Source organism: Micropterus salmoides, unplaced genomic scaffold (assembly GCF_014851395.1).
Source record: "Micropterus salmoides isolate LMB-PRFRI ecotype aquatic unplaced genomic scaffold, ASM1485139v1 Ms_hic_scaffold_19, whole genome shotgun sequence".
In the NCBI taxonomy this organism is placed as follows: Eukaryota; Metazoa; Chordata; class Actinopteri; order Centrarchiformes; family Centrarchidae; genus Micropterus; species Micropterus salmoides.
In genome coordinates this window covers 11,689,344-11,703,038 of record NW_024041039.1, presented here as the reverse complement: position 1 = coordinate 11,703,038, position 13,695 = coordinate 11,689,344, and the positions used below count along the sequence as shown (strand labels likewise).

Here is a 13,695-nt window from a genome sequence, read left to right as displayed (position 1 = left end):
TCTTCATATTTGTCTTTGTGGTTGTTTTGTCTCTCTGTAGTAATTTTGTTGTCATTCTGCATCTCTGTAGTTACTTTTTGTCTCTTTATGGTCATTTTGTATATCTGTGCTAGTTTGACTGAGCTTCCAACAAGAACCTTTAACAGTCACTTTGAACAGAAGATCTGGCCACAGGGCCCCCTGACCAGTATGGAGGTTCAGTGATCCAGACACAAACCACTTAAGGTCCACCTTTAATAATAATTTACATGCAGTATGAATTTTATTCAATTGCAGAAATTGTTGGTATCATGATGTACAACAACACATTTAACACTTCAATCGTTCATATTACACATACAACTGGAATGTGTGTTCTTGTCAAAAGCCACAAAACAGTGTTTTCCAGCCCGTTAACAGTATCTGAAAGTCCTCTGTATTTATGTAACCCTGTTGGGTACCATTTAAGTGGGTTTAAGGCACATTTACAAATGGCTTTTAAATGCTTTTCAGTGATTGTCTAAACTTGCTGTAAAATTACATATAAACCAATCTCATTTGGTACTCCAAGCAGGTTAAAAAAAAACAAATAATTGTTTTCAAATACTGCTTGACTCAGGTCTGGCTGGAGTGTCCAGGCTTATCAATACATTTCATGGTTGGGAGTTCATACTTGCACAGTTCAGGGAACTGAGGATGAATTGGTACAAAAAAGCAAGTTGAAAACACAAATGTATCTTCTGTTGTGTTAGTTACAAATATAAAACAATGATATACATACTTTGAAAAAGCTGTTAAAAAACACAGGACATCACCAATACATAATATACATAAAATATGCAGTCTTCCTCCAGTTCAACACATTTAGACAATTTCATACAGTATTTCTGTTGTACTTGCACCAACACACTGACAGTAGAAAGAATAAGAAAGAAGAAACATTGTGATAGAAATGTATGAGATGTAGCCAAACTGAAACGTGCCACACAGGTTTTACCTGACGACTGGCAGTGACACGTTGATATCAGGCGCAGGTAAAAACTAAGACAAACAATAAGATTTTTTTGACTATTTTTTTGACACAATTCGAAAATCATGGCCCATCTGTAGAAAACATCAGAGTGTTCAGATGGGTTTGCATAGTTTGTAGAAGAGCGTGCACTGAGAGTTTCACAGCAGAGGTGTATGAAATCTGAGATAGTGTGTTTTGGTGCCTGGTAACACCCTGAACTGCCACCAGGGGGTTGAAACCCTTAACAGAAATTTCATTTACATAAACAGAGTGAAAACAAGCTTAAATCCCATTTCTTTTATTGAAATGGTTGACTTTTCTGTGAGATACAGGGTCAAAAAAGGACACTGGTATGGCTTTTCCACTGCACAAACACTGCAATGTCTCATGCTGGGCCACAGTACAGCACAGTATCAGTACACTTGAGTTTTCCACGCACATGTGTACCCATAGCTACAGCAACCACAGATACCAGTTCCAAAGGTTAGGGTCTCTCCACACACCAAAACTTTAGATTCCTCACGATCTTCATGTCTCACAACAAGTTTGCTTATTAATCAGATATTTGAGCTCTAAAAGTAGTTTTTTAATTGATAAAATTAAAAAAAAATATGGGCTGGCAAGTTGATAAAGATCCAATCAGCTCAACAACAAATCCAAACAATCCAGTAAGACCAGGGGTGATGGTTTGCACAACTTGCTACAAACAAACTTATCTTGTGAATATCTTCAACCAGTGAGTAAGTTAATTCATTAAACATGATGTCATTCATATCAACAGGTTAAGCTTTCTCTTCGTTTAGGCGTTAATTTCTTCAGCTTGCAGCAGCTTTTTGAGCTGGTTTTAAGAAGAGACTCTCAGGCTGGAACCTTCAGCGCATTTTAGGAACACTGTTAAAAAACCTGTGTGAATATGGCCCTTGGTGTGCAAAGAGTCTTGAACCTTTGCAACAGTGATCCCGCATTCCTATGGCTGCAACAACTAGAAAACATTATGGCTGTATGCGGCTTTAGAACAAGGCACAATGGTAAGACACATCTGGCATCAGTAGAGAAACACTGGGAGGAGTAGAGAGGCATTTTGTGACCCTTGGAAAAAAACACAAACACTAGCAGGTTGTTGATGGTCATCATACATAGACCAGTGGAAGATGCTGGCTGATTTGGCTGTCATTGGAGTCAGCTCTTATAGTCTTTAGAGACTGGGATTTAGCGGTTGCTCTTCATGGCCTCCTTGGCTGCCAGGATGAGTGGGGTGAGGCTGGACAGAGGCTTGGCCAGCTTCAGGAATGGGTGCTACAGACAGACAGACAAAGAAGTGCACACAGGAAATATAATAAGATGAGGAATGAAGAAGACCTTCACTTACTTACGAACACAAATGTCAAACATTTCCTGGTTCCAGCTTCTTGGCTCTAAGTAATCGTAATGGCCCTTTTCACAATTTTCTGACATTTCTTTAGACAAATAAATTAACTGATTAATTGATAATAAAATAATACTTCCAGCCTTAAAGTGTGGGATGTTTTTGAGAGGGATATATTGAGGAACGAGTGTGTAATCCTCTTCTACCTGCAGCAGTTCTTTGCCAGAACCTCGTTTCTCCACATCCATCTCCAGACAGCGGGACAGGAAGGATCTGAAGACAGGAGACAGCTTCTCTGGACTCTGCAGCTCAGGAGTCCCATTGGTGGCAATTAAATACAACGCCTAAGACCAGCACAAAAGCATATAAGAAAAGCAGTCTAATGTAATTTTGAAGCATTTCAACATGAATTCATTCCTTCACAGTGCTGGTCTTTAGTAGTAAACTCTTGCTTCTAACATCGGACAGATAAAATATTGCAAATAAAAACATTTTTAGACCTTTTGTTAATAATAATGTTCAAATATGATAATGTGGAAGCAGAGACCGTAATAGAAAAAAAACCCCTAAACTGTCCACTCTAGTTTGTGGTCACTGTTGTGCTTTTATTTAATAATATGATCTAAATGCTGGTTTACCTTTGGAAGTAAAGAAATAGTTTGACATTTCGGGAAATACATTTTTTTGCTTTCTGGCAGAGAGTTAGATTAGACAATCAATACCACTGTCATATCTGTCTGTTAAATATGAAGTTAGAGCCAACAGCCAGTTAGCTTAGCTTAGCGCAACAACTGCAAACAGGGTAAATCAGCTAGCCTGGTCTATGGTAACCACCTACCAGCACCTAAAACTCACTAACTAGCTTTATATAATTAGTAAAGCAAAAATGACTAAATTCACTGGTTGCAGCATCTCTAATTTGAAGAGTTTCTGCTTTTATCTGTTTTATATTTTTTCAAACTAAATGTGTTTGGGGTTTGGACTGTTGGTCAGATGTCACCTTGGGCTCCAGAAAACACTGATTTTTCACAATTTTCTTGCATTTCATAAACTTTCTCCCGGCACGCACTCACCCTGAGAGGGTTCTCGTTGAGATATGGAGGCTCTCCCTCCACCATCTCTATGGCCATGATCCCCAAAGACCAAATGTCCACTTTGGGTCCGTAGGCTTTCCTGGTCACCACCTCTGGAGCCATCCAGTACGGGGTCCCCACCATGGTGCTGCGTTTGCTCTGCTCTGGGGTGATCTGGGCACAGAAGCCGAAGTCAGCTGCAAAGAGAGAAAGAAATATCTGGTTAGATTGATTTATTCAAAGCCCTTCCCACAGTTAAGATCAAAAGTACATGTGCAAATTAAAAAACAGTGTGCCATTCTGTCAGATATGTACAATATGTGTCTGTGGATCTGTGCATGTTTGCGTGAGCTCTCCCTCACTGAGTTTGACTGATCCGTCCATCCCGAGCAATACATTGTCACTCTTGATGTCTCTGTGGATGACCTGGTTGGCATGAAGAAACTCCAGAGCCTGGATGACCTGGATGCAGAAAGGGAGGATGGTTAGGATACCCAAAAGTTTATGCACACAAGGATTAAAGACAAATATAAAACATTAGATAAACATACAATTTTTTGTTTTGTTTGAATAAATACAAAGAGGTGAGAGAGTCGTGTGCGGAGAGGTAATTTCGTGACATTTGTTCATAATAATAAAAAAGCTAATTAACACTAGTGTTATCCTTTAAAAGCCTGCAAATGCTGCAGATCAGCTTGCTAGACGCTAATTGGCTACCCCGACAATAAATCACTCATGGATGGTTATTCAGGTTTACTACCTAATGGCTACAAGATGTAACATTAGCCAGCGAAAGCAAATAACAGTTCAGGGTCTGTTTTTATCAAGCATCACGTCTCAAAACTAAAGGTGACCGTCCATTCCAGGTGGTGGCACCGACACTGTGGAATGATCATCCGTCACACCTGCACTCTGGGGTCTCAGTCGAAGCATTTTAAAATCAGCTGAAAACTCATCTAAGCAGGCCTTTGTCTCCCAGTTAACTTTTAAATGTGAATATTCATGTGCTCTTTCAAATACAAAAATGGTATGATGCTTATGTATGATTGTTTGATTGCTCCACTGTTTTATTGTTGCTATTTTTTAATATTGTAAAGCACCTTGTGACTTGCTCTGTGAAAGGTGCTATCTCAGAATCACACTGAACATTTCTTTTTTTTTCCTCCAAGTGGGTCCCCGTTGGTTGTCTCGTGCATGATCAAGGTCAGTCACAAAATTTATGTTGTTGTTTCCCAAAACAGTATCTTTTAAGAACCTCATTGTGATCAATCATCATCCTCCCACGGTATGTATGCACATAACACTGCTATCTCCTGGCAATTCCTAACAGGTTAGCACACCTCTGGAGCTCTCCTAAATATTGGCTGAGATAGGACTTATTTCCAAAGTTAAGAAAGTCAATAAAATGCTTTTACTCCTACTACTAAAAGTAGAATAAAAAATGCACCACTCTAAAAATTGTTGGCCAGGTTAGATAAGTTACCTACTCTGAGACAATTGACAAATACAGGACCTGGTCAATAAATGACATGAGGGGAGCTCAGTTGTCTGAATAGAATCCTACCTCTCTGCAGACGGCAGCAATCTGGGCCTCGTCCATGCACGTCTCTGTCACAACATCAGTTAGGGAGCCACCAGCCAGGTACTCCATCACCACGAAAAGCTCATCTCCTACGAGGAAACTAAAAACACACACAAACACAGTCACATCCACAAAACAGTCAACTTACATTTGCTACTGATGTACGGACGTATACTGTATGTTTGTCTGTACAGTATGTGTTAGGTCAGTGTTACCTATCTACAAAGTTGACAATGTTGGGGTTCTTCATCTCCTTCATGACCAGGATCTCATTGATAATTAACTCCTTCTTTGGCTGCTTCTGCAAGTTGATCTGTTTGATGGCCACCTGCAGAACACAACATCCTGTAAATGTGGTACCACCGGTGCATGCAATCTACCTGACCAATTGCAAGGCACAATCTCAGAATTTGTAGTTCAGTCCAACCTCTTCTTCAAGTTGAGGGGACACTGACATGTTTTTTTTTGGTGGCAGAGGCACAAGATGAAGTAACCTTACCTCTTGCCCTGTGGCAACATCTATGGCTGTGTAAACTGTGCCAGATGCCCTGGAAGTGAAAAACAGTAAGAGATAAAATTAAAGACTTTTCCTTATTTTTTGCCTAAGATTATTTTTACGTTGCCCATACTACACTATTCAGGGTTGGTTTACCTTCCTCTTTTGATCAGTTTGGACCAGCCACCTTTTACACAGACTCCTTAAAATTCCTGCCAATTTTCAATGTTTACACTGTCCTAAATTCTGACTCACCCTTGGCCGATCTTCTCGTAGCGAGTGTACTTCTTCTTAGGATCTCCAATACTGACAATAGTTCCTAGGAGTTACAAAAAAAATTGTTAAGTCAGCTGTACAGACTGGAGCCAAGAATAGATGTGGCTTTGCCTGCAATGTGTCATTTCCAGTGTGTTTGACATACTGAGTTTCTCCATTATCTCTTCATCAGTCATCTTGCCTCCCTTCTTCTTCTGTTTGTCAGCTGCCTTAGAGGCGGAGTCTACATCTGGAGCTGGGAGTGGGTCTATCACCGACCTCGTGTACATCTGACAACACAGGAAAGAAAACTTTCAGGAATACTGACCATGGGTGATCTTGCCCTTTGTATTTTTAGCTGCTTTTAATTTTTGCTGACTAGATCTTCAGTTTAGTAACTCTGGGTAACAGTATCAACTAAATGCCTAAAAATAACAATATGGTCTACGGTGCCGTTTTCCTGTGTTAAATAAAATTTTTTATAAAAATCACAATCTTTTGATCTTGACTCACAGATTTTGTGTGTTCTGGCCGTGGTGCCACAATCGGAGGTGGTGTTTCGTCGTCATCATCATCATCTCCATCCTTGCTACCTGATGGGGAGGTCACTGTACCCTGCTTGCCTAGCTGCAACAGCAAACATACGAAGGTTAAACAGAATGACAGTCATGTGTTGCTTAATGTATTCAATGTAATGCTATCAATGAGGGTGTAAAGGTTGAACGGAACTACTCACCGACTGTGAGTCTTTATCTGAAAGAGATAAAGTGTAAGGACAGACGAGTGAGTCATGCGCAGGTACAACATTGGACTTTAATTGATCTGTTGAGCAAAAGAAAACTGACCTGAGGCGGAAAAACTGAGGTATTTCTGTTTTCCACTGGTGGAGTCGTAGAACTTGAGAATATCGAGGACGGCCTGAGGATTCTGTTTCTGTTCTGATTTACTGATGTTGGAGTACTGAAGGAGACGGGCCCACTGCTCCGGCATGCCCTGGATAAACAAACAAACAAACACACACACACACACTCATTGAAAAACATATACGTCTACAGAGATCGAGCCATTAAACAAAGAAAACAAAAATAAGACACTATGATCTGAGGTCATGCACCCAGATGGAACATGTTCCAGTAGCCAGGTGTCAACTTTAATAAGATAATTGGTAGCGTTCTTATTCAGGAGTCCATCCAATATCCCAACAGTTAAAAAGCAAAAAGACATTTGTTAATCACCAGTTTTCCAGCGTTGAACTATTACAATTTTAAGAATAAAATCTATATACTCACTTTGCATTCTGAATGACATAAACGTTAGCTTGCTTGAACCACAACTGATGCCAGAAGAAGATTTCTGGGTTAAATGATGCATGTGTAAAAAGGATTCACATACGTATGCTCAGGTTGCCCTTGCTGGATTCACTAATACAATGACAATGTAACAACAATGGCAATAATCTTATGGCACAACTACAGCTGTAATTTAAAATCTAAAAATAACTTTTCTGACAGCGAAACAATTAATCATTTCAAGCCTGTTGCACCAGCTTGTCATGAGTTGAAACTTGGCTTAGATATAACATGGGTTTATTAAATGGAGATTTACACATCACTAAATTAAAACCTGTTAAATAAAAATTATGTTTAATAATGAAGTAAGCAGGGGAGATTTTAAATACGTCATATTACTGAACGTTAATGACCAAATTGTTTCAGCTAAGTTAGCAGAAATCGATATTTCCCCCTCTAAACTACTCTAAAATACTAAACTGTGTGAATACTACTAACTCTCCAACATAACGTCATTTACAAAGAATTGACAGTTCATCAATGCATTGTTTTGCCCTGAAAACCAGTTTGTTATATATATGTATATATATACTTACAGTGAACTCTCCAGTGACAGCATCAAAACCCACATGGATGGTGTGTTCAAAGTCCGATGGGGAGGAGATCTCAGGCCTGTCCTTGTCCCGGTCCTTCTTCCTGCCTCCTGCAGGTAAAAGGTCAAGGGTCAAGTGTTTTCGTCACCTACTGCAATTGCATGTGGGTTTTTTTACTGTATGTGTGTCTATGTAAATGTGTGTATTCTCCACATCTCTCACCTTTCTCAGAGGCAAACATGGAGATGATTTTGTTTCTAGACTTCTTCTCCTCTGGTACAGAGGGAAGTGGCCGAGAGTTGTGATTGGCTGACTGGGAGTCCTTGGGTCCTCCTCCTTGGCTGCTCATCCTGACAGGGGGGGCTGGGGGCTTGTCTTCACACACTCCGCTGTCACACATCTACACACACGTACACCTGCAAAAACGGGATAAGACACAAAATGACAATGCATTATAGAATTACAATAACTCTGTCGCTAGTTCAATCACTGGTTCTTCCTGTTTTTTTCATTTCACAATGCTAGCCTTACATGTTAGCCAAAAATGCTACTGAGAAACGGCTGCAAATCAAGTAAAACTTAGTCTATTACGCAGAGAAAGAAACAACTGAACAACAAGTTAAGAAGAACTCACGCCAACCTAACTAATCCATCCATGCCACAATCTGTGGGACAGCACTGAGAGTTGCAGCAAAGGGAACAGAGAGTGTGAACAGGAAGCAGCGCTGAACGGGCAAAGTGACGTGTTGAGTCTCGTTCACTGTTACAAATGAATGAGGAAGGAAAGGAGGCAGAGAGAGAGGCAGAGACAGAGAGACAGGGGGGAGTGTCTTCGAATGACTAAGTGAGTGTATGGTATGACTACCGGAGTTAAAGGGAGAGGACTTAAGAACAACTCAGTGAGAAGGACTGGAAGAACTGTGCTGGGTAGTGTGAAACCTCAGAAGCATGATATAGACAATCAAGTACTGCACTTAAGTGCAATTTTGAAGTACTTGTACTTGACTTGAGTATTTACATTACTATGTGCTCTATGTCTGCTACATTTCAGAGGGAAATAATCTAATTTTTACTCCACTTATTTATTATGACTTTAAAACAACATATGATAAGTGTATATATTATCGTTATATACTAAACCAGTGGTTTCCAATCATTTTGGCTTGTGATCCCTTACAAAAACAAGCAGTGTTTAGGGTCACATTTCAGATATCCTTAAGTCCTTGAGGCATGTTGTCTCAAAGCTTCTCAGATTTTATCATTTAAATAACACTTTGAGGCCCAAAGAGATTTTTAAAAATCTGACATTTCACAAAAAAGCAGTTCTGAGAAAGGTAAAAAAAAACCAAAAAAAAACCATATTTGTGTAGCAGAATTGTTCTTCATTCCTTTACTATTAATCTTCTCACCACCACTCAGATTTATCTTGTGACCCTTTGGAAGTGACCCCTACGTTGGAAACACTAACATGTTACTTGATATGTCAGTATTAACAAAATAGTAATGTCACATATAATAAATATATCAATAATAGGATAATACTTCTGTGCAAGTTGGATTTTGAATTAGGGGACCTTTACTTATAATGGAGTATTTTAACATTGTTGTATTTGTTTTTCATTTGAGTACTTCTTCCCCCAATGGTAGACACATCTGAGTGTAATCCATTACCCTAATATGGTGAAAACTGAGATTGTAGACACACGTGCACACGCATAAAAAAACCAAAACAAAAAAAAACACTTAACCAAAAGTGCACCTCTTCCAGTCTTGCAGAGAAAGCAGCGCGTTCGTCTCCGAGCTGCAGCCTGCATTCTTGGTGACATCACAGACAGGAAACAGGAAGCAAACAAAAGGTTTCCTTACTTCCTGTGTCTGACCGCTGATGACACAGCGGGTATTAAATGTGTATAAAAGAAGGGTACCAGGCAGGTATGCCTATGACCTCCTTTTCACACAAAATCCTCCTCCTTCGACGGCTCTGCTGATCTGACTCACCTTTGATACTACAACACCACAAAATCAATGAAATCAGGCTCCAGCTGTGCAGATTTCTTGATACAGACTCCTTCCCTTAACACATTAACCAACACACACACAGCATCAGGCCTTTGAAATGATCAAAAAAGCCATTCACACAAGCTGATTTGTCCCATGTAATAACCAAGTCCTCAGGTTGCAAGCTGAAGACACATCAGCACTAGTTTGACTCGAGGCTATATTTTTCCCCTCCCTGAAACATTCAATGTACTGTGATTTGACGCTCTGTTATCGAGGCTATCCCAGCTATCACTGCTGTGTGCTTACTTGTAGTAAGGCCTGTCACACCTCAGATCTTGTAAACTGACTGTAAACTTCAAATTTTCCGATGTGGCGCGAGTCACATCATTATAAAAACACAACCCAATGAGACAGTCCACCCACAGCAAATGAGACACTCCCCTAACTCTCTTTACGCCCCTAAATCTCTTTTCAATGGCTTTGCCTCTTTTACATAATCTGTTAAGTACTCACCTGTTTGTTGCCTCCAATGCGCCTTACAGAAGACAGGTAAACAATGAAAACTTGTATTCCCAGCAAGTGTATGCAGCTCTTTCTCTAGATCATCTGTCTACTTAGCTCTCGCTGCTCCCTTACCCCTCTTTCTCTCCTTTTCAGCCTTCTCAGGGCAGGTCTTAGCAGGCTGCCTCATTCCTCAGTGATCTTGGACTGGACAAGTGTATTCTTGCCCCGGCAGGATAAAATTAAACCTAGTCCAACCTTAATGTGCATGTTTAAAGTCTGTGTGTGTGTGCGTGTGTGTTGCCAAGGCTTAGACAAGTTGTCTCTCAGTAGGAATTCCATTGCTACAGGGCTGCAGGGGTTGGGCGTGTACTCCCGTTCATGTCACACATCTCACAAACACACACACACACACACACACACACACACACACAAACAAGGCTCCTCCTCATGCAGGCCCGTCTCACACACACGCATTCCCTGCCCTAAACACACACTCCCTTTGCCAACAGGGGCTCCATTGTGAGCACTTGAACTTCTTGTAGCTCCGGGCTACTCTTACTGAGCGCCCGCAAAAAGAACTTTGAGGGGAGCGGGCAGGTGCACACATCAGCGCTGCAGGCCACGCGCTTGTTGTTTGTATAACTGCACACTCCCTATTACTGCTGAACAGAACAAGATGAACATGACACATTGATCACTTTAAGTCAGTTTTCAAGAACAAATGCCAAAGATTTGCTAGCTCCAGAAATGCCAACACCAGAAATGTCAACAGCTGTTTGCTGCTGTTCTTAATTTGATGTCATTATGCTATATTTGGATATATAATATCTTCTATAATAATATATCTACATATATATTATATAATATATATTATATATAATCTTAAAATCTGGAAAACCCAAAGGAGTCGCAAGAAACTTTATTTTTGAGTGGTCCCAAAACAATTAACAGAGTAAGAGGGAGTCAAAAACATTTTCTTTTTACACAAAGTGATGTTGATTTTTTTTTTACTTTTTTATGATAGTTTCCCCCTTTCATGAGCAAACCTTAATACTTTTTCATTACTAGGTGAAAATGTGTCGATAGCACCGTAGAGTCTCCAAATTTGTCAAATACTACAAGCTATTGTATACCATAATCTTGTTTACTTTTAGTTTGACTATATAGTTCCTAAAGCTACTCTGATCAAAATGTTTAACAGTGGATCAAATAAATACGAGTAATGTTAAAGTGGCCTCTCATAGTGATGAACTAAGAAGTTCACTACCTCCACTTTATAAGGGGATAATATGTCAGTTTTGTCTTTACAGCTTGTTGAACTTCCCCTAATCGGCCAAAGAAATTCAATGAATGCAGGTTTATATCCACATTTTGGATACATTTATTTAGGTAAAAATACGGCTGCACAGGTACTTATGTGCACTGTAGGTTTGGTTTTGTGAAATTAAAAAAAGGGGGTGTTGTAAAGAATGTGTTGATATCGCTCCAAATTAGGTAATGAATAAGTGTAATTTTGGTACCAGCATCAAAAATTACTTAACCAAACCAAAGAGTATATGTTTAATGTTTAATGATACAAAACAGGGGAAATTACTTTTCACATTTGAGATGCTGGAAACAGCAACATGCTTAAAAAGTCTCTCAAATAATCAATCGGTCAATGGACTAATCAATTTAGTGAGTAATCATTTCAGCTATATTGATGTGGTTACGTTCCTTTTCTGTCACATGCCTGTCTCTATGCTTTTATTATGCCCTCCAACTCTGCACACATGGTTACCAAAAAGATCATTTTGCATCCAGACAACATCCAACTGCATCTCTCAGCTGCTGTCAATTCACAGAAACTCTCAACTTTCATCATCCCTCTGCCATTTGTAGTTTCTATTCCTCATTCTCTGCTCTCGCTGCATCAGAGCACTTTCTATTCCCTGTGGCAGGCCGCCATCAAGGGAAGCCCACTTCCTTATCCTGGAACTCCCCGAGCCGCAGAGGGTCACAGGACCGGGCCGGCCTACCAGAACGCAGCAAACACAGCCGCCGAGCTGTTTACAGGAAGTGGACAGCAAGCCTTTTGTATTCAGCTTCTATAAAAGGAAATTCTGCGGAGGACTTCCTGGAAGGAGTGATGAAGCCGAATATCACACACACACACACACACACACACACACACACTTTACCCACCTCTAAACATACAGATATACACAGACAGACATAAAAACACGCACATGTACTATACACACACACTCTCTCTCTCTCTCTCTCTCTCTCTGTCTGAACTCACTACAGTCACTTCACTGATTATAGGTCTGGTAGTGACTGAAGCGTGAACACACTGCCCAGCTGCACACCCACACTGAACACCTTATCCTGTTATTCAAACAGCTGCCTCACCCCTGTGTCAACACTGGATCAAAGTCCCAGCTCGCTGTCAGAACTTAACTCTGCAATTTGGACCAGGTACAAAACCAGCCTCACGATTCACAGTGGACGTCTGTTCGTCTCAGGGCCTATGAATGACTAATTCAGTGTACCTGCAGGATCACCAGTCCGGACTGAAAAATCACAGACATTCACTCGTGCAGAGTTTGCAGGCAAGTCAAGACTTTAGAAATCCAAAGGCCCAAACTCCCCCAGTGAAACCCACACTGTGGTAGCTACGTTTCAAGGAAGCAGAGGTGGAAAGCGACTAAACTTGGGTAACATTTACAGAATTCTTCTAAATGCTTCTGCTGTAAGCCAGATTACCGCATCTCGTGGTCAAAAAAAGACTATGACATCTCCAAATGGGATGATTTCCAAATGCTGAGCTGAAAAATATAAATGAAACTACAATGAAAACATAAACAGCTATGTCCTGTCTCTACATAAACATTATACTATATGGATGTTGTACATTGTTTTATTGTAACTTTAAGTTCAATTACATTTTATTAAACCAGCTTCTGAACTGCTTGCCAGATATTTAGGCCCATTTAAGACTCAAGTGGCTGCTATGTACTGCAGATGTTTTGTATTAACCTCGCGTTATTAAAATACTAGTGTCCCTGTAGACTGTCATTACTTTGAATTAAAAAGAAAGCAAGCCACAAATCCCATTTACACTAGGATCTGGATCTCTTGCGGTACTTTCTTTTTATACCCTTAAGAGACAGGATGAGTATCTCCTCAACAATTATGGAAGAACTCAGTCTGAATGCTTCCTGTGCCAAAGAGAAAAGTTAGTATTAAGCAAACTATTACCAAATAAGCAACGTGTATGTAAGACTGACTGACCGGCTGTGTTGAATGAGCGAATCTAAACTCACCGGCTGCTGTCAACCGCAAAGAAATCAAACGCACTCCAGCCACACAGCCGAAACTCCGCCCCGTCTGTGTTGATTTTCAGTCCGTTAAAGCCCAGATTTGACGCTGAGATTTCACAAAGTTCCCTGGGGATGAGAAAAAAAGTCTTTCGTCTTTTATTCTTTCTTTTATCGTTGACACACTTTATTCCTCTCTTTCCCAGACTACTCTCAGACTGGCCTTTTCCTTGGCCCGGGGAG

General features: G+C 40.3%; 1 protein-coding gene across 5 annotated transcripts; it reads right to left on the bottom strand.

Annotated features, from left to right (window-relative positions):
• Positions 1-217: 217 nt before the first annotated feature.
• Positions 218-13,652, bottom strand: LOC119910844 (serine/threonine-protein kinase PAK 2-like). 5 transcript variants are annotated; one of them, XM_038729647.1, is made up of 15 exons: positions 10,283-10,431; positions 7,868-8,061; positions 7,649-7,755; positions 6,609-6,756; positions 6,500-6,516; positions 6,277-6,390; positions 5,930-6,053; positions 5,764-5,827; positions 5,512-5,560; positions 5,228-5,340; positions 4,995-5,112; positions 3,793-3,892; positions 3,431-3,627; positions 2,564-2,701; positions 218-2,287 (listed from the first exon to the last, which is right to left on the bottom strand). In XM_038729647.1, the coding sequence occupies exons 2-15, from the start codon at positions 8,043-8,045 to the stop codon at positions 2,201-2,203; spliced, it is 1,554 nt and encodes a 517-aa protein (XP_038585575.1). In that variant the 5' UTR covers positions 8,046-8,061; positions 10,283-10,431; the 3' UTR covers positions 218-2,200. The 5 variants fall into 5 exon arrangements, with proteins under 5 accessions (XP_038585575.1, XP_038585572.1, XP_038585573.1 ...); XM_038729644.1 differs by having other exon boundaries at positions 10,160-10,295; XM_038729645.1 differs by lacking the exon at positions 10,283-10,431 and adding an exon at positions 8,286-8,423.
• Between the last annotated feature and the right edge of the window lie 43 nt (positions 13,653-13,695).

Excerpts from the sequence above, each read along its gene's own strand:
- LOC119910844 (XM_038729643.1), bottom strand. The coding sequence starts at position 8,045 with ATGTGTGACAGCGGAGTGTGTGAAGACAAGCCCCCAGCCCCCCCTGTC. Across the intron at positions 2,702-3,430 it reads TCAACGAGAACCCTCTCAGG|GCGTTGTATTTAATTGCCAC; the intron begins GTGAGTGCGTGC and ends TGCTGGTCTTAG. Across the intron at positions 2,288-2,563 it reads CTGGCAAAGAACTGCTGCAG|CACCCATTCCTGAAGCTGGC; the intron begins GTAGAAGAGGAT and ends GTCTGTCTGTAG.